This window comes from Lipophrys pholis, assembly GCF_963383615.2.
Source record: "Lipophrys pholis genome assembly, chromosome: 5".
Taxonomy (NCBI): Eukaryota; Metazoa; Chordata; class Actinopteri; order Blenniiformes; family Blenniidae; genus Lipophrys; species Lipophrys pholis.
In genome coordinates, this window is record NC_137628.1 from 160,015 (window position 1) to 181,411 (window position 21,397).

General features: G+C 45.6%; 1 protein-coding gene across 1 annotated transcript; it reads left to right on the forward strand.

The window, feature by feature from the left end:
* Positions 1-127: 127 nt before the first annotated feature.
* On the forward strand, positions 128-21,365 carry LOC308109753 (UPF0450 protein C17orf58 homolog; the record flags this gene model as incomplete). Its single annotated transcript, XM_080463553.1, is given in 11 exon segments — positions 128-145; positions 3,435-3,576; positions 3,579-3,630; positions 3,632-3,824; positions 3,908-4,004; positions 4,007-4,101; positions 4,103-4,105; positions 5,800-5,883; positions 5,885-5,888; positions 14,034-14,225; positions 19,400-21,365. Coding segments are annotated over 11 exon segments (1,068 nt in total). The 3' UTR covers positions 19,588-21,365.
* Positions 21,366-21,397: the final 32 nt, after the last annotated feature.

Consider the following 21,397-nt stretch of genomic DNA (forward strand, 5'->3'; position numbering starts at 1 on the left):
TGAGGACCAGATGGACCTGTTCAGAGTCCTGTGTTATCACATTCATTCACTGCTTGTTCAACATGCAACCAGTTGATCTGCTCTCCTAATCAATTTATATAATAATACTGTCTGTGTACATGGCAGTATGTCTAACAGGAGTGAGGTGTGACATGTTGCTCAGCTGTTTGAGAACAGCCAGACAGAACTTCCTACTGGGACCAGGCTGAGGTTCTCCTGCTGGAACAGTTGTTTGAGGGCGAGCTTCAGCCAGGGAATAGAGAGCATTTCCCACGGCTCCAGCTCATCTATGTCCCAAGTTAATGTTATATGAGCTAAACACAACGACAACAACAATAAATATGTTTTCCTCCCTATGGAAGGTAATCCCACGCTGTCCATTGTCCTGATTTTCTCTGTTTGTACAACCAAAAGCAGAACAGTGATGCGGTATCGTTGCTGAAGTCCTGACAAATGCCCCTCCCAAGATGGCGGACGAACTGACGTATGTTCCTGCCAGCTGTGAGGCCTCTAGTTTATATGTCTAGGACAAAAAACGCCGCCATTTCTCTCTTGACACCGGACGTCACGTGGTCTTGATAAAGGAAGTAAGTCTTAGTTTTTTACGCTTGGTTTTTTAAATATTGTATATGAAATATTACAAACAAAGAAAGGAAGAGCACAACACACAGTCATTTAATATAAAAAGTAGGTCTTCTTTGTGTGCCACATCTCTATACAGGAAGTCACGTAATCTCCATTGCTTCGTGTCGTTACTCAGCGTTTAGCCCCCAGATTTTGAAACGTCTTTTTATATGGATACATACCCGATATATTGACACAGTTTTAGTGATTTTATCTGAAAACGTATTTAAAACTGATCGTTATCTTGTCCTACTCTATGGTCAGATGCAACTGCCCGGAAGTATCGCGAGAATGTGAGGCCACATCTCCCGCGTGGCCGGCTAGTTAATGTGAAGGACAAACACTGGTAAAAAAAAAAAAAAAAAAAAAGGATTACACACGAAATCGTGTTTAGAGAGCTCTGCGTTGCATATGATCCTCAGATGTCATCATATTCAGCAATTGAGAGCGTTGCATTGTTTGTTTAAAGAATATTTTTTGTGTGAGCTACGTAATGACCCAGTGGCCTAATGGATAAGGCATCAGCCTCCGGAGCTGGGGATTGTGGGTTCGAGTCCCATCTGGGTCGCATTTAGTTTCCTTTTCAAGGTGGAAGTCGTTCCTCGCGGTAAAATTAATCATTATGTTTCCGGAGCAGATACAGTAAATGCAGCCAAGAGTAAAAACACAAATATGATTTGCCCATTCGGAAACATTTTTTTTCAGGTTGTTGAATTTGCCAACCAAGAATGCATATAATCTCGATTAATGCTTTTTCCAGAGTAACACTCATCATTTCATGACCTCAACCTCAACAGCCGTTGTAAACTTAAATCTAAAATAAGCAACGAGCAAATCTGGCTTTATTGTCTACAACATGTTTTCAGAAAATGTGTAGTTTAAAAAAGGCGAGAGATGATCAGTCAAAAACCGAGGCAGAGCTCTCTCTCTCTCTCTCTCTCTCTCTCTCTCTCTCTCATCTCTCTCTCTCTCGCTCTCTCTCTCTCTCTCTCTCTCTCCTCTCTCTCTCTCTCTCTCTCTCTCTCTCTCTCCTCTCCTCTCTCTCTCTCTCTCTCTCTCTCTCTCTCTCTCTCTCTCTCTATATATATATATATGTGTGTATATTCATATTCTATTAGTACCTGGTGCACTCGGACACTCGACAGTCCATTGTAGATAGACAGAAACTTTATTGTCTGTTCCATAGTAAAAACAGATTGTGGTTTATGTTTCCTTTTATATGCATTTACACTAATATAAATGCAACTAAATTGAATTTACACAGTTTGGCTGTTACTCTTTCATAAGTGCCAAATATAAATAATAACGTAATTATCAAATTTTAATTAAATTACGCAGATTTGACTTCTTCGACCGTCACGCTGCTATACTCCACTATAACCACCAGGTGGAAGTAAAGACTAGTTTTTAAAGAGCATGAGCGATCGAGAAATCGTTATCGACACATTTTTCTATGCTCCCTCCAAGAGGAAGTGTTTCTTATACTGTTTATTATCCTGGTCTCTCCACAAAAGCTGCACGAGATCAGAACAGACTTTTTGGTTTCAGATGTGTGAATGAAAGAAGTGTCACAACAAATGTGTTTGTTTCTGTGTTTGGGACGTCCCACCACCTCGTTCTCCACCTCGTTCTCCACCCCACCACCTCGTTCTCCACCTCGTTCTCCACCCCTCCACCTCGTTCTCCATCCCACCACCTCGTTCTCCACCTCGTTTCTCCATCCCATCTCCTCGTTCTCCATCCCACCACCTCGTTCTCCACCCCACCACCTCGTTCTCCATCCCATCTCCTCGTTCTCCATCCCACCACCTCGTTCTCCACCTCGTTCTCCACCCCACCACCTCGTTCTCCATCCCATCTCCTTTTCCTGAGCGGCTATAAGAATCCCCCCCTGCAGCAGAGTCTGCAGTGAGCACGCAGAGAGCACCCAGGATGGCAGGGATTACTCTGCTCCTTTTCTTTCTGATGGTGCCTCTTTTCAACACAGAGGAGCACGTCGTTAATGGTAAGTGGCAGCATATTTCCTAAATATCACTCAGATTTCTGGACGTTTACCCTGACACTGCTGATATTAAAGTAAGTATTTTATTGAGAGTAAAGTGTCACTTTCAACCTTTCTTTAAACTTTGGTTTATCTTAGTGTTTATTGTTTGATACTATGGTATCTAGATCTTTGAATGCAACCAGTGTGATCTAATTTGCATCAAGTTTAATGCATTGAAAATAAATCTGTAAACATGAGAAAAAGGACAAAATAGTTGTTATTGTAATTAATTTTGGTGCTAAGAAAAGCAGAAAATGCCCCATAACAATAGAATAGCAGACAAGATGATTTATTATGATTATGATCACTACAGTGAAGGAAAAACACAAAACTTTAACACTTTTAACTGCAAAAGTATAAATGGTACAAACTAGGTTTTAGTGATTGAGTAGTTATCGCACATCAAGTATGTGTGTGTGTGTGTGTGTGTGTGTGTGTGTGTGTGTGTGTGTGTGTGTGTGTGTGTGTGTGTGTGTGTGTGTGTGTGTGTGTGTGTGTGTGTGTGTGTGGTAACTGATCTATTGGTTGAGGCTGAGATTCTCTTTTCAAAAGGCAGCAGGAAGAACTTGAGATATCCGGCGTGTGACAGTCACTTCAATGTCATTTCTTGGAAGTGTAAATCTTTTTAAAAGGTTTTTTTCAAGCAGATTGAAAAAAATGATCAATATTTAATAAGTAGATCCCAAGTTGCAGGTTTTAAGAAAGATTTGGTCTCTTGTTGTGATGTGGGAGATTAAACGCTGTCTTTCTCCACCTCTCTGTCCAGAGCTGTACTCACTCATGGAAAAGGGACAGAGCAGCTCTGTGGATCCAGCTCAGAGCAACCAGAGCAGGCCTGGTGCTCAAGGAGCCCTCGCTGCCCATTAATGAACTCCTGGAGAAAAGCAGCAAAACTGGCGAGTCCAAATTCCCCTCCACCCTCTGCCTGCTGCCGTGTGGCCCAAGCACAGTGACCTGGCCCCCTCCCTCGCCAGCACATCCCCACAACAAGAGCAAGAAGGGCCCCAAGAGCGACCGCCTGCTGGAGCACAACAGTGAGAAATCCCGGGAAGTGGTGGGTCTGCTTCCTAAAGCGCCGCTGACAGGAGGCGGAGGCGCCAGCGCCACCGCCTCCAACCGCACAGCACAGAAAAGCAACCAGGAGAGCCGGTCCAACGTCAGTCCTCCTCAGCAGACCCAGCCTGAGGACAGACACCCCCAACTCCAGGCCCAGGGCCCCCTCCCCACACCCACACCCAGGCTCAGGCTCACCAAACCCCCGCCTCTCCTCGCAAAGAGCCCCCCGACCGCCGGCTGGACCCAGAGGAGAACCGTCCCGGCAAGGCCAGCCTCTACCAGTCGGCCTCAGCGCAGCAGCCAGGAACAACAGCCGCCCGCCGCTCACCTTCAGCCGGCGCTCCTCCAGCCTGCTCTACCAGTTTGACATCCTGAGGCCAGGTATGGAGGCGCTGCTGTTCCCTGACCTCACAATCTGACCTGCATCTTCTCACTGCGTCACTCCTCCTCTGGGATTATGCTTTCAAATTATCACCATTATATAAGTCAAGTCAAGTCAGCTTTATTCATTTATTTATTCATTTATTTATTTATTTATTTATGTATTTATTCATACAGCACTTTAAAACAGTTGTGGCTGAGGCCAAAGAGCTTTACAATAAAAGACAAAATAAAAAGTACAGTAAAGAGTAAAAACAGTGAAATACAATAAACAAACAATAAACCAGGGACAGAGTCTCAAACATGGTTAAAAGGCAAGGAATAGAAGTGGTTTTAAGATGAGTTTTAAAAGTGGACAGTGGGGGGGGGGGGGGGGGGGGGCAGTGGAGCTCATTCCACAACAGAGGGGCTGCAACAGAAAGGCTCTGTCCCCTCTGGGCTTTGGTTTGGACCTCGGTACTCCAGAAGAAGCTGATCAGCTGACCGGAGGCACCGAGCAGGGGTGTAGGGTGTAGGGGTGTAGGGGTGTAGGGGTGTAGGGGTGGAGCAGCTCAGAGAGGGAGGGCGGGGCCAGACCTTTCAGAGATTTAAAAACAATAAAAGAATCTTAAAACGAATTCTAAACTGCACAGGCAGCCGGTGGAGGGACGCCAGAACGGGGTTCTGTGCTCCAGTTAGAGTTCGTGCTTCCATATGTAACTGTATTTATTACCAGGAATCTTCTGTGTGCTATGACATTTAAAGTACTTTAATCACATCACAAAAAAATACCAAAACATGAAAGCAAATACAAAGTTTTTGTATTATTTACAGATTTGCTCAATTTGGGAGGACATTTTATCTCATTCAAAGTGTCCATCGTTTCCCCTTTTAAAGTTACTTTTACCAAATTATTGCAGAATATCTAAACAGCTTGTGGTTGTCCTGGTTGCAACATGCCTAAAGTTGTTATCATTTCACTGTGATATCCTGTATGTGGTGCATGGCAACACTCATGTATTACAACCATTTCAATAGAGCAAATGAAATCATCCAGACTACTTATTAAAAGCTTAAATCTCTCACGACGTCAGGGACAGAGCGGTATCAGTCATAGCTCCTCCCCTTTTTAAACCCTGAACCAGCCAGAGAGAGAGAGGGCAGACCTTCTTCATTCCAGGTATGGGGACGATTAGTACTGTTGGAAAAACTTTAGGAAGTGGATTTTGCAGAATATAACCCCTTTAAAACAGAAAGTTACACACTCACATGCTGATTTGTTTCACCATTAAGAGAGGAAGCGTTCATGTCATTATGAAGGAGCCACAGGTAGAACATGTAAAGTCCATCAGAGAGGCCCAGGCCTCTTTTCTCTGGACGGCGACGGCCGAGACCAAAACTGTTTCTTTCTTCTGCTGGAAAACTAATTACAGTCTTTTCCTCCTTTCCTGGCGTTCAGCAGAGATGATCACACACATCCAATCTCCTTTTTCTTTTCCAAGTCCTTGTGATGATGCTGGAATGATTTTCTCTCCCCCCCCCCCCCCCCCCATCCCCACCCCACGACCCACCCCCCACCCACCACCCCCCCACCCCCCCATCCCCCACCACGACCCACCCCCCACCCACCACCCACCCCACCCCCCACCCCCCCATCCCCCACCGCGACCCACCCCCCACCGCGACCCACCCCCCACCCCACCCCCCACCTGCAGAGGGCCGACCTGACGCATGATGTCTTCTGCATGAGCGAGTGCAGGAAGGAGAAGGAGGAGCGGGAGCATTACTGCTACAGTGAGTTTTGGTAACGTACCACAGTGAGAGGTTTGACTGAATATTAATACTTCCTTCTCTTTTGGCTTCAGTCGGGCTGATTTGCTCAGTAGATTTGCATGTTGATCACATTCAATGTGCTTTATGAAGGGCTTGAAGATGAAGAGTAAATAAGTACCAATACCTAGCTACTATTATCATGTAAAGATTCTCAATATCTTATCTCAGTATGTATCATTGAGCTATTTTAACTTTAACAAATAACTTGGTTAGTTATTCATTATTGTGTGTTTCCTCAACATCACTAATTTAACTGCACTTAATGACATTAAACTCATTTGGATCTGTTGGGTCCTTTCATGTACAAATCTGAACTCTAACACCCCGAAAACTCAGACACCTACAGTACTTCTAAACTAGCAGAGAACTCGTGTACTTTACTGATTTGAATCACATCATCCATCCCTCCATCCATCCATCCATCCTGCCATCCATCCATCCCTCCATCCATCCATCTATCCCTCCATCCATCCATCCATCCTGCCATCCATCCATCCCTCCATCCATCCAATCTATCCCTCCATCCATCTATCCCTCCATCCATCCATCCCTCCATCCATCCATCTATCCCTCCATCCATCTATCCCTCCATCCATCCATCTATCCCTCCATCCATCTATCCCTCCATCCATCCATCCCTCCATCCATCCATCTATCCCTCCATCCATCCATCCCCTCCATCCATCCATCCTCCATCCCTCCATCCATCTATCCCTCCATCCATCCATCTATCCCTCCATCCATCTATCCTCCATCCATCCATCTATCCCTCCATCCATCCATCCATCCATCCATCCCTCCATCCATCTATCCCTCCATCCATCCATCCATCCATCATCTATCCCTCCATCCATCCTCCATCCATCCATCCATCCCTCCATCATCTATTCCTCCATCCCTCCATCTCTCCATCCATCCATCCATCCCTCCATCCCTCCGTCCATCCATCTATCCCTCCATCCATCCATCCATCCTCCATCCCTCCATCCCTCCATCCATCCATCCCTCCATCCCTCCATCTATCCATCCCTCCATCCATCCCTCCATCCATCCCTCCATCCATCTATCCCTCCATCCATCTATCCCTCCCTCCCTCCATCCATCCCTCCATCCATCCATCCATCCATCCTCCATCCCTCCATCTTCTCCATTTCCGGGTGGTGGTGGTGTCAGTCTGAGCACCGTCACCCAGATCACATTGACCCATTAAGAACCTTCCTGCAGGTGGAGAACCCACAGGGAGGTGGAGAGCCCACAGGGAGGTGGAGAGCCCACAGGGAGGTGGAGAACCCACAGGGAGGTGGAGAACCCACAGGGAGGTGGAGAGCCCACAGGGAGGTGGAGAACCCACAGGGAGGTGGAGAGCCCACAGGGAGATGGAGAACCCACAGGGAGGTGGAGAGCCCACAGGGAGGTGGAGAGCCCACAGGGAGGTGGAGAACCACAGGGAGGTGGAGAACCACAGGGAGGTGGAGAGCCCACAGGGAGGTGGAGAACCCACAGGAAGGATTTGAATCACAGCAGTAAACAAATGTTCTCAGTGCTGCTGCGTGAACAACAACTATGAGACCAAACATGGAGGAGGAGGAAAGGTGGAGGACGATTCTCCCTCTCATGTCTGTGTCATAAACACAGAAAGCAGCAGCCAGCCATCTGTTCAAGTTCTCCAACCCCTTGAATCCACCATGCTTCATCTTTACACTTCCATCGGATTAAACAAACAAGATGAGACATGTTCTTGTGAGGCCTGGAGGAGTGAGCCAGTTGTTTTGGTGACAATAGATAGAGCTTCCCTTCCCTCTAAAGACGCAGCTCCTCCTCCGCTAAGACGCACTCATTCATAAAGGAGCAACCAAGTATGAGTGCAGAGAAATGAACAGACTTTTCACAAGACCTACAGTTTGGTTGAAATAGACTTTTTTTCTTGATCTTCTGTAATATTCAAAATTTCTGAGATACTGAATTTGGGTTTCCACTCTCTGTAAGCCAGAATCATCAACATTTCAAGAGATAAAGGCTTGAACCTTTTCTCTCTGTGTCATGAGCCTCCATCATCTCTGGACTTCCTGAAATGAGTGACAACAAATATTCAATTCAATTCAGTTTTATTTGTAAAGTTCTAAATCACTTCAACAAACCTCTCAGAACCTCTTACAATGATAGAGAACAACAGAACCCAACTAAACTTCCAGAACCTCTTACATGATAGAGAACCACAGAACCCAGCTAAACTTCCAGAACCTCTTACAATGATAGAGAACCACAGAACCCCAACTAAACCTTCCAGAACCTCTTACAATGATAGAGAACAACAGAACCCAACTAAACCTTCCAGAACCTCTTACAATGATAGAGAACCACAGAACCCAACTAAACCTTCCAGAGCCTCTTACAATGATAGAGAACCACAGAACCCAACTAAACCTTCCAGAACCTCTTACAATGATAGAGAACAACAGAACCCAACTAAACCTTCCAGAACCTCTTACAATGATAGAGAACCACAGAACCCAACTAAACCTTCCAGAGCCTCTTACAATGATAGAGAACAACAGAACCCAACTAAACCTTCCAGAACCTCTTACAATGATAGAGAACAACAGAACCCAACTAAACCTTCCAGAACCTCTTACAATGATAGAGAACAACAGAACCCAACTAAACCTTCCAGAACCTCTTACAATGATAGAGAACCACAGAACCCAGCTAAACCTTCCAGAACCTCTTACAATGATAGAGAACAACAGAACCAAACTAAACCTTCCAGAACCTCTTACAATGATAGAGAACAACAGAACCCAACTAAACCTTCCAGAACCTCTTACAATGATAGAGAACCACAGAACCCAGCTAAACCTTCCAGAACCTCTTACAATGATAGAGAACCACAGAACCCAACTAAACCTTCCAGAACCTCTTACAATGATAGAGAACAACAGAACCCAACTAAACCTTCCAGAACCTCTTACAATGATAGAGAACCACAGAACCCAACTAAACCTTCCAGAGCCTCTTACAATGATAGAGAACCACAGAACCAAACTAAACCTTCCAGAACCTCTTACAATGATAGAGAACAACAGAACCCAACTAAACCTTCCAGAACCTCTTACAATGATAGAGAACAACAGAACCCAACTAAACCTTCCAGAACCTCTTACAATGATAGAGAACAACAGAACCCAACTAAACCTTCCAGAACCTCTTACAATGATAGAGAACAACAGAACCCAACTAAACCTTCCAGAACCTCTTACAATGATAGAGAACCACAGAACCCAACTAAACCTTCCAGAGCCTCTTACAATGATAGAGAACCACAGAACCAAACTAAACCTTCCAGAACCTCTTACAATGATAGAGAACAACAGAACCCAACTAAACCTTCCAGAACCTCTTACAATGATAGAGAACCACAGAACCCAGCTAAACCTTCCAGAACCTCTTACAATGATAGAGAACCACAGAACCCAACTAAACCTTCCAGAACCTCTTACAATGATAGAGAACAACAGAACCCAACTAAACCTTCCAGAACCTCTTACAATGATAGAGAACCACAGAACCCAACTAAACCTTCCAGAGCCTCTTACAATGATAGAGAACCACAGAACCCAACTAAACCTTCCAGAACCTCTTACAATGATAGAGAACAACAGAACCCAGCTAAACCTTCCAGAACCTCTTACAATGATAGAGAACAACAGAACCCAGCTAAACCTTCCAGAACCTCTTACAATGATAGAGAACCACAGAACCAAACTAAACCTTCCAGAACCTCTTACAATGATAGAGAACCACAGAACCCAACTAAACCTTCCAGAACCTCTTACAATGATAGAGAACAACAGAACCCAACTAAACCTTCCAGAACCTCTTACAATGATAGAGAACCACAGAACCCAGCTAAACCTTCCAGAACCTCTTACAATGATAGAGAACAACAGAACCCAACTAAACCTTCCAGAACCTCTTACAATGATAGAGAACAACAGAACCCAACTAAACCTTCCAGAACCTCTTACAATGATAGAGAACCACAGAACCCAGCTAAACCTTCCAGAACCTCTTACAATGATAGAGAACCACAGAACCCAACTAAACCTTCCAGAACCTCTTACAATGATAGAGAACAACAGAACCCAACTAAACCTTCCAGAACCTCTTACAATGATAGAGAACCACAGAACCCAACTAAACCTTCCAGAGCCTCTTACAATGATAGAGAACCACAGAACCCAACTAAACCTTCCAGAACCTCTTACAATGATAGAGAACAACAGAACCCAACTAAACCTTCCAGAACCTCTTACAATGATAGAGAACAACAGAACCCAACTAAACCTTCCAGAGCAGCAGATGGAACAAGCAACAGAGGAAACCAGGAAGAACTCCCTCTCAGGAAGAACAGTTCATAAGAAGTCCCTCTTCAGGAAGAAAGGGGGCGGAGCCTAGACTCTGGAAGGGCGGAGCCTAGACTCTGGAAGGGGGGGGGGGGCATCCGCCTTGACCGGTTGGGGGGAGAAGTACATGGGATAGGACAGGGAGAGAGAGGAATAGAAGAGGGAGAGAGAGAGAGAGGAATAGAAGAGGGAGAGAGAGAGGAATAGAAGAGAGAGAGAGAGAGGAATAGAAGAGAGAGAGAGAGAGAATAGAAGAGGGAGAGAGAGAGGAATAGAAGAGAGAGAGAGAGAGGAATAGAAGAGGGAGAGAGAGAGAGAGGAATAGAAGAGGGAGAGAGAGGAATAGAAGAGAGAGAGAGAGAGGAATAGAAGAGAGAGAGAGAGGAATAGAAGAGGGAGAGAGAGAGGAATAGAAGAGAGAGAGAGAGAGGAATAGAAGAGGGAGAGAGAGAGGAATAGAAGAGGGAGAGAGAGAGGAATAGAAGAGAGAGAGAGAGAGGAATAGAAGAGGGAGAGAGAGAGAGAGAGAGAGAGAGAGAGAGAGAGAGAGAGAGAGAGAGAGAGAGAGAGAGAGAGAGAGAGAGAGAGAGAGAGAGAGTGAGGAATAGAAGAGAGAGAGAGAGAGAGAGAGAGAGAGAGAGAGAGGCAGACAGGCCAGAGAAGTACAAATACTAAGAAAAGTCTATGATGAGCGTTGGTCTGATGATGAACTAATCTCAGTCTGGAGTTTAAGGGCCGTGCCGTTGCGGTGGGGTCCTGGTGCTGTGGGGGGGTCCCGGTGCTGTGGTGGGGTCCCGGTGCTGTGGGGGGGGTCCCGGTGCTGTGGGGGGGTCCCGGTGCTGCGGTGGGGTCGGGGTGCTGTGGTGGGGTCCCGGTGCTGTGGGGGGGTCACGGTGCTGTGGGGGGGGTCCCGGTGCTGTGGGGGGGTGGGGTAGTAGGACCGTGGTAACTCCACTCTGGGAGTCTTGGGTCTGATCCCCTGGATCCTGCTCCCCTCCTGTCAGGATCTGGTGGATCCAGTAATGTTGTTACACAGAGAGAAAGAAAGAAAGACAAGAAACAGAAGCTCCAAATGTAGAGTTCCTCCCTTTAACGGGAGAGAGGAAATCCCCTCAGCAGTCTAGGCCTAGAGCAGCTCAACTTAGTGCTCCTATTTTATTCCTAATGAGAAGCTCTATCAAAGAGGAAGCTTTTTAGTCTCCTCTTAAATAAACTAATGGTGTGGGCCCTTCGGACCGAGGCTGCTAGTTGATTCCAGAGTAAAGGAGCCATATGGCTGAAACTCCTGCCTCCTCTTTTACTTTGAAGGACTTTAGGGATTACCAACAGTCCTGCATCCTCAGAGCCAAGGGCTCGTGGAGGGTGAGACCCTTCTAGAAGTTTCTCCATATAGGACGGAGCCTGGTGATGAAGAGTTTTAGATGTGATCAGAAGGATCTTGAATTCTATTCTAGATTTGATGTGAAGCCAGTGTAAGGATGCTAAGACTGGGGAGATGTGCTCTCTTCTTCCAGTTCTGGTTAGTAAACCTGCAGCAGCGTTCTGCTCTAGCTGGAAGATCCTAACAGAGGAGTTTGGACATCCTGACATTAGGGAGTTACAATCATCTCATCTTGAAGTCACAAAGGCAGGAAGCATTTGTTCTGCATCTTTGAAGGACAAGAAGTTTCTCATTTCTGCAATATTCCTTAGATGGAAGAAGGCTGTCCTGGAGACATGTTTAACATGGGACATAAAGGACAGATCCTGATCAGAAATAACACCCAGGTTCCTAATATCACTGTTAGAGGTTAAGGTAATATTATCTAAGGTAATCAGACTATCTGAAAAGTAATCCCTGAGCTTTTTAGGACCTAGGATTAGAACCTCAGTCTTGGATGTGTTGAGCATTAAGAAGTTGATAGACATCCAGGACTTAACGTCCCTGAGGCAGGACTCTAGTTTAACAAGTTGGTCGGCCTGATTGGCTTTAACTGATAAATATAGCTGAGTATCATCTGCATAACAATGAAAGTTAATGTTGTGTTTCCTAATAATATTTCCGAGTGGTAACATCTAGAGATTAAACAATATGGGTCCGAGGACGGAGCCTTGTGGTACTCCACACAGGACCCCTTCATGTATTGAAGATTTGTTATTTACATGAACAAATTGAAAGCGGTCAGATAAATATGATTTAAACCAGTTTAAGGCTAAGTTTTTAATGCTGACGGCATCTTCTAATCTCCTTAAGAGTATATTATGATGGACAGTATCAAATGCAGTACTAAGGTCCAGAAGAAGTAAAGCAGATAGAAGAGCTCTATCTGAGGCCATTAGAAGGTCATTAGTAACTTTTAGCAGAGCAGTCTCTGTACTGTGGTTCATTCTGAAGCTGGACTGAAGGTCCTCTAACAGATTATTCTCCTGCAGATAATCCTGGAGTTGTTTAGCCACTACTTGCTCCAGAACCTTTGACAGGAAAGGAAGGTTGGAGATGGGCCTGTAGTTTGAGAGAAGGCTTGTGTCTAAGTTTGGCTTCTTAATGAGAGGTTTAATAACTGCTAGTTTAAAGGATTGGGGCACATAGCCTATTGGTAGAGACTGGTTAATAATTGCCAGTATAGAATTATTAATTAGTGGCAGTGCCTCTTTCAGAATTCTAGTAGGAATTGGGTCCAACAGGCTAGTAGTTGGTTTAGCAGAAGAAATAAGGGAGTTTAGTTGGACTAGTTGTATTTGCTGAAAGCATTCCAGATGACTGTTAGGTTTAACCAGTTCCTCTGTTATGGGGCTAACGGACGGTAGGGTTTGATGGATGGTATCCCTAAGCCTTGTCATTTTATTTTGAAAGAACTTCATGAAGTCCTCACTACATATATTGATAGGAATGGTGGGCTCAACACTATTTTGGTTCTTGGTCAGTTTGGCTACAGTACTGAAAAGAAAGCGAGGCTTGTTTTTGTTTTCCTCTATTAAGGATGAGTAGTAATTAGTTCTACTTCTACTCAGAGCTTTCTTATAAGTTTTGAAGCTATCCTTCCAGGCTATATAATCTAGGTCTGTTTTTGTTGAACGCCAAGTTCTTTCTAATCTACGGGAGCGTTGTTTAAGCTGGCGGGTTGATGAGTTAAACCATGGGGAGGACTTTTCCTGTTTTTTCATTTTCATTTTTTGAGGAGCTATGTCGTCTAGCGTTGTTTTTAGCATATCTGTCAGACTGTTTGTTAGGTATTCAATGTCTGAGCTAGCAACAGTATACGGGTCAGGAAGATCCACTACTGATTCTATAGCAGAGGGAATTCTTTCCTTGAATTTAGTTACTATGTTATCAGAGAGAGACCTGGTTAACACGGCTTTAACCGGAGGGTTATAACTATTTAGAACAAAGTCAAAGGTTATTAAGAAGTGATCTGACAGGAAATCATAGTGAGGAGAGATGGTCAGATGCTCTATATTCAAACCATAAGTTAGAATAAGGTCTAAGGTGTGTAGATGTTTCTGGGTAGGCCCGTCTACTACCTGAGAGAAACCTAGAGAGTCAAGTGTAGATCTAAAGCTGGCACTGAAACTATCATTTTCTACGTCAACATGAACATTGAAGTCTCCTACCATGATACCCTTACCCTACCATGATATTGAACATTGTCATGATATTTTCATTTTCTGAGACGTTCCTGTGTATATAAAGTTGTATATTTTTTAATATTTTGTGTTTTTCTGTCTTTGAACAGCCGTCAACGGCATCGTCCACGACATCGATGTGGTGCGTAAAGGGATCCGGCTCATCACACTGATGGTCGGCAGCGACGGGTTCTACAAGATGAGCCGTCTGTACGTCACCCCGGACAGCTTCTTCTTCAGAGTTCGTCTTCTGGTCCTGGACACCTACAAGTGCAGCAAAGCCTGTCCTGATATCAACCTGGGTGAGTGTTACAGCACCCCCCCCCCCCCCCCCCCACACACACACACACACACACACACACACACACACACACACACACACACACACACACACACACACACACACACACACACACACAGGGCGTTTCCACCCAAAAGAACCAGGTTCTAGTTCAGGGCCGGTGCCAGCGCCAGTTCTTAAATGAGCACCGCCAAAGAACCGGTTCTTTTTCCACCAGTAACTGAGCCAAGTGGGAGCCACGTCATTGCGTCACTCCAAAACGTGATTCGTCACTGATTTCACCAGCGTAGCTCTGACAGCGCTCTTAGAAGAACCAGGAGACGGACTGTATCCATCAGTTTGGTCCGGGTCGCTCCGTCTAGTCTGGCCTGAACCTCGGATGCAGACCAAAGAGCCAGAAAACATCGAGTCTCCTCGTCGCCTGTCGGAGTTTTTTCACGTCTGTCTTGCTTTAGTCCGGAGCCCCGGAGTGGACATAGAGAAAATAATAATTATAATAATAAGGTGAAGGAGCTTGGGTCTTATTTTTCACCATTCCAACATTCCATAGTGACTTTCTGCTCCTTTCACTTTATTTCTGGACGTGTCTGAATCCAAAGCTTCAACATGGAGGAATGGAGGTGTAGAATGATAGAGCGCTGCTCTACAGCCGTTTCCATGGTAACCTAGGTAACCACTCTGATTAAAGTTCTCTTTCACATGAAGCCATTAAAAGGCTCATTTTAGCTCTAAACACTCCAAGCTTTCATTTCCAGTAGTTTGTAGTTTGTTTAGTAGTTCCTGAGGAACCAGAAGTCTGGCTTCATTAGAAAGAAGTTCTGTGGAGCGTCTCGGAGCGGAGCGCCCCCTGCTGCTCATGAGGACCTCAGCCTGCGGTCAGAACGCCAAACAAGACCTGGAGGTGAAGTTAGTCACAATGATGTCACCATGAAAATCCTGAAAAGAACTGGTTCTAGGTTCTAGATCCACCAGCTGACAGGGCAGAGGAGCAAGGCAGCATCTCGAGAGCCACGGCTCCACCATCACGGATTAAATGATCTTGTTCCCTCGTATTATTAACTTGAGGAAGTGACTTATTATATCGTTCCCACGCGTTACTTTTTTCTCTATAACCACTCCGGGGCTCCGTGTTCGCTGGAGTTTTCAGAAAGCCGGTTCAGCCTCGCTTCCGCCTGTTTGGCAGCGATACCTCCAGAGATAACTCCGCCCCCAGCTGATGACACGTCGGGCCCCAGTCTGGTTCCGCTCTGGTCCAGCAACGATGTGGGGCCAGCTCAGCACCCGTTTAGCCCCTGATAGGCCGGGGCTTTGGCGGTGGAAAGACAAAGAACTGGTGCTAAATCTGGCCTCGGACCAGAACTAGAACCTGCTTCTTTCTGGTGGAAAAGCTTCCTGAGAGGAACCGGGCATAAAAGTGTATTTCTGGAGTCTTTGACATGTTTTCTTCTGGATATAAGTTGATCAAACGTATAGATTTGGGAATATGATCAATTATGGGATGTGTGTAGATTGATCCTTGTTTCAGTGAAGTCCTCTGGGCGTTTCTTTAAAGGAGACATATCATGCTTTTAAATCCTTCCTTTTTACATCTAAATCATACAGTTGTGGTCTATATAAAGCGGAACTGCAATGCTTGGGTCTGAATTCCTCATTATTAGAGCTCCACAGGCCCCTTTTCTACCCCTTTTCTGATGTGCTTCTGAGAGCAACTGGTTTTGGGGCGGTCTCTTCATACCCCGCCTCCTCTCCAGGTTGCAGAGGTGACACTCGGTTCAACTCCACCCTGTTCGGCCATCTTTGTAGTTTGATAGAACAGATACAATTATCTAGCGGCGCAGAAACTTTATATTCACACATTATTTACAAAATGTCAACAAGGGAAGATTTGTCCATCCAGCCATACATGTTGGAGCCAGAGTCGGACCCGGCGGAGCGAGATGAAAATGACCATGATGCACCTTCAGAACAACGTCTTCATATGGATGTAACGCAATGGTGTGTTACTATATTTACACTAACTTCTCCATCCATGCCCACTACTACAATACTGCCTGTATTACAAGGACTATTTAACACAGAAGTTACGTTATAATCTAAAACGAGCACACAGCGCTAACATATGAAGAAGGTGCAACTGCTAATGCTAACAAAACAATGACAGGGACGTCTTATCATCACACTTTTTAGCGTTATATACAGCTTACCGAAGTGCTCTGTTCGTCGTCTCCATAGATAGAAGGAACTGACCGCTCAATCAGACCAAGTCTTTCGGCAAATCCTTCTTTATACTGGCGGAGGTTGTTGAAGCAGTCGTCCTTAAAGTGCTTCGCGCACACAAAAATGACCTTACCCACAGATGTGGGTACATTTCTGTGAAAAATAAAACTCAACCAGGCACTTGGAAAAGGTTCTGATGCTGGGAGACGGTGTAACGAAGCTTGTGGGTTACTACATCCAACAACCGAACATTTCCACTTATCCTCTCGTAACTTCGGTTGGACTACAAAATCGCAGCGAGAAACAAAAATGGCGGATTGCTCGAAGTGTCGATGTCCTAATTTGGCAGTTCCGCTGAGAATACTGTGACGTCATTGTTCAAAAAACGTAATAGAGAATAGAAAAATCGAAACCGATTGCAAAATATGACCAAAACAGAATATAAAGATATCAACGGAGCACCTGAAGAGACTACTTTGAACTTTTCTGTACTTCTAAACACTCTAAATATACAACAACATGCATTTAAGGGCTAAAAAAGTGGATTTAGCATGATATGTCTCCTTTAAAGTGAGGGTGGGTGAGTCCCCCTCAAAGAGTCGAAGCAGTCAGGGCAGACAGACACATCTAGTCCTGAAAGTTTACAGAAGGTGACCCCAACTTCAACACTACAAGACTTGGTTCTGAGCACACGAACTGAGTGAGGATACAGACTGTGTTTATCCACACAGGGAGTGAGGAGCAGATCAGACACAGCGATCAAGGGTCAACAGGCTGAAACACATGAAGGGTGGAGCGAGGAGATATCTGAGGACTGACATCCAATACTAGGACTCAGATATGAGCCACAATATAAAACACACATCGAACAAATCCTGAAGACACAGTACAGAAAAACAACTCCTCTCATTCTTTCTATCATTGTTCTTGCTCTTTGCTGTTGGGATTCATAAAGAATTCCCTTTGACATGCTAGATAATGTTCATATAGTCTACAACTCTGCATCCTTATAGATTGATTAATCTCCATTACACTCAGCCTAAATGATGGTTGTTCTTTTAAAAAAAAAACAACCTGCTGTGAACTGAATTTTCTTCCTGCTGCGACCCCCAGACCCACCCGGCTCCACACTCCGTAAAGAAACACTCTTCAAATAGGAACTAAATCTTCCCTTCGTTCATTATTCAGTAACCTTTATTTAACCAGGGAAAGTAAAAAACCTTTTTCAAGGTGACCTGGCCAAGAGGTCCGCAGCTCACAACACGTCAACAGATTTACAACAAATAAAACTGAATTAACATGATACAGTAGTTAAAGTGCAATACTGCAGAGAACCATAAACAAGATTTAGATGAAAACTTTAAGAGCACGAGCACTGGTTTATGGATCCTCGCTCTGTGGAGAGTAACAAGGATCTGAAGTGGTTGAAGGAACCAGTTTGGTTCTAGTTTCAGTTTGGAGGTTGTTCCAGGCAGACCGTCCAGAGAATCTACAAGCTGGTTCTCCCAGATCAGTCCCAACACGAGGAACATGGAGATGAAGAATGTCATTGGAGCGAAGGGAACACTGGCTGTTGGTTCTCTGGAGAAGGAACCAAGCCAAGAGGAGTCCAGCAGATAATAACCATCCAGTGTGAATCCCTCCTCGCTCTGCCTGGAGCCGCTCAGCTCTGCTTCACTTCACACTGGGGAGTGAGACGACACCACCGCTCACCAACACCACCGCTCACCAACACCACCGCTCACCAACCCCCAGGCCCAGTGAGACGACACCACCGCTCACCAACCCCCAGGCCCAGTGAGACGACACCACCGCTCACCAACACCACCGCTCACCAACACCACCGCTCACCAACCCCCAGGCCCAGTGAGACGACACCACCGCTCACCAACACCACCGCTCACCAACCCCCAGGCCCAGTGAGACGACACCACCGCTCACCAACACCACCGCTCACCAACCCCCAGGCCCAGTGAGACGACACCACCGCTCACCAACCCCCAGGCCCAGTGAGACGACACCACCGCTCACCAACACCACCGCTCACCAACACCACCGCTCACCAACCCCCAGGCCCAGTGAGACGACACCACCGCTCACCAACACCACCGCTCACCAACCCCCAGGTCCAGTGAGACGACACCACCGCTCACCAACACCACCGCTCACCAACACCACCGCTCACCAACCCCCAGGCCCAGTGAGACGACACCACCGCTCACCAACACCACCGCTCACCAACCCCCAGGTCCAGTGAGACGACACCACCGCTCACCAACACCACCGCTCACCAACACCACCGCTCACCAACCCCCAGGTCCAGTGAGACGCTGTATTCAAAGACTGCAGACTTTTCAATGAAGCTCTCATATAAAGGACGGCGCCATAATCAATAAGGGGTAAAAATGTTGCAGACACAAGACGGTTGCGAGCACGTAGGGTGAAGCAGGATCTATTACCAAAATAAAATCCAATCTTGATTCGAAGTTTGCGAACTAAAATTGCAACGTCCTCCTTGAAAGAAAGCTGGCGGTCGAGAACAAAACGGAGCTACTGAGAACTACTGATAACTACTGATAACTACTGACAGGTTCTATTTGTTTACCCTGAGTGGTGGTGATTACTGGGAGACTGTCTGGGAGTTTACAAAGACTAAAGACCATCACTTTTGTTTTCTCTGCGTTCAAGACAAGCTTCAAATTGGGCAGACGAGAATGGATAATATTAAAAGCAGTTTGTAAAAACCCAAACGCCTGAATCAGAGATGAAGAACGACAGTAAATGATAGCATCATCAGCATAAAGGTGGTATGACGCGTTTGGTAAAGGATTGCATAGATCATTCACATGAATCTGAGAAATGGGAGGAGTTTAATTCAAACACAGAAACCGACTCAGCTTTGCACTTTTCCCCCTCAACTCTCACCTCCATGGATTCCTGCGTCTGTTTGCTCCCCAGGCACCAGATACATCGTCATGGGTCAGATCTACCACCGGAGGCGTCACCTTCCCACTGACCTCCTGAACCTGCTGGGTGGGAAGCTGAAGCCGGGGGACGGCCTCCTGAGGAGCAACAGCTACGTGAAGAGGTTCAACAAGCGGAGACACCAGAAAGCTGTGGAGGCCAGTCGCTCCCGGTGCAGGTGAACCGGAGGACGGGCGGCAGGCGGCAGGCGGCGGGCGGCGGGCGGCGGGCGGCGGAGAGAGAGACTCTGCAGCTGATGTGAAATGATCCCGACTCGCCCTTCAGCGTTGCACCAGGCAGAGGATGAGTGGAGCAGAGCACAGATTTACTTTTTCAAAGGACTGCTGGGATGTGTCCAAATCCTGATTCATCGCTTTTTTTATTGATGGGTTTACTTTTCAACATTGCCGCCCCAAAACACAAGCAATTAGAACTTAGTGGATTGGTTTGCTCTCGTTTCAATACTGTCCCATGGAGCGCTGCAGTCTGACCCCCAAAGATCAGTTCCTCTGCTGCCTCAATTGTCTGGAAGTCGATGTTTATTTCCACTCTCACTTTTACCTACTTTCACTCTGAAAACTCAGAAGAACTCTCACCATGTGAGCACACCCCAGGGGATAAATTCAATTCTTCCTTTCTGTTGTGGTCCAAAATGAAAACAAACAAACAACAACAATCTCCTTTTTTTGTCATGGGACATCGGATGAACGCTAACCTTTACAGAAATACATCGTTCCTGCATTTCTCTTCTTAAAACAGCAGCAGCAACAAAGTCCTCATTCATTCATAGATGACTTATAAAGTCATGTTCAGTGTTTTCCTCTTTGAAACAGAAGTGGTTTACAGGTTTGGGTTATTTCTTTCACTCTTTTTTATCTGTACATATGTAATAAGACAGTATTTATCGCTCGTACATTGTGAGATGAAATCTCTTTTTTTTCCCTCCAAACATCCAATGACAACACATTATTGAATAATCTTTGCCGTTGGTAATTCATTTCAGTCGGTGATATATAGCAATGCTTTCCCATCTGGAGCCTGAGGCTTTGCTTGCTCCGACTGGTAACTGCCCATTGCTTTGACTGTTTGACGACGGCTCCTGCTTTCCTCAGGTGACAGTGGCTGTTTAGTTTCACTGTGATGAGATTGAAGAGGAGGTCCAGGGGGAAAAGAAGGTTGAGAAACCACTGAAAGTGTCGCTCCTTCAGTGCCCAGAAATCCTTGCTTTTTCTGGAATAACTAAAGAAGAAACTCTAGTTCTCATCCACCAAATAAAACTGAAATAACAATTATGACTTTGATTGATCAGTTTAATATAACATGAAGCCCAAATACTTTACAGCAGTGAATACATGTGTCCCAGGCCTGAAGTCACTGAGTGCTATTACTGAGCAGGAAATGGTCGGTTAACTAATAATCTAAGAGCATGAAAAGGCTGAAATGACCCCAAAGGAGCAGGAAGAGGTGTAGGAGGAAAAGAGAGCGATCCTGTCCTGAGAGCAGCTTGTTGAATCTGAACATGCGTCCATGATCAAGTGTCTGCTCAGTGGTACTGGGACAGAAGAGCAGAGGGGGTGCTTCTGTTGGGAGCATGAATCTGAAGCTCTGCACACCTGGACACAAATATCTTCTTTTTCTATGCTTACATACAAACACAAGCCCCTCCTGGACCCTGACCCTGACCCTAACCCTCCTGCCTACGGGTCTTTAAAGTACGTAGGCAGGTTCAGAGAAAAGGGAAGCAGAAGCAAGCTGGGGGAAGGATAGAAATAAAGAAGGTTTTGTAAAAATGAGCCAGGAAGAGGGCTGAAGCTGTTGAGAGTGTGTTGGGAGAAAATCCTGGAGTAATAGTACGACCCTGAGCTCCAGCTTGGCTTGAAAAGGAAACCAGTTTGCACTGAATGCTTGTGATGCTTTACTAAACATGAACTCAATTAAAATATGTCTTTGTTTTGTGCTTAACTTTCCTGAGTGGCATTTATTTATCTTCAA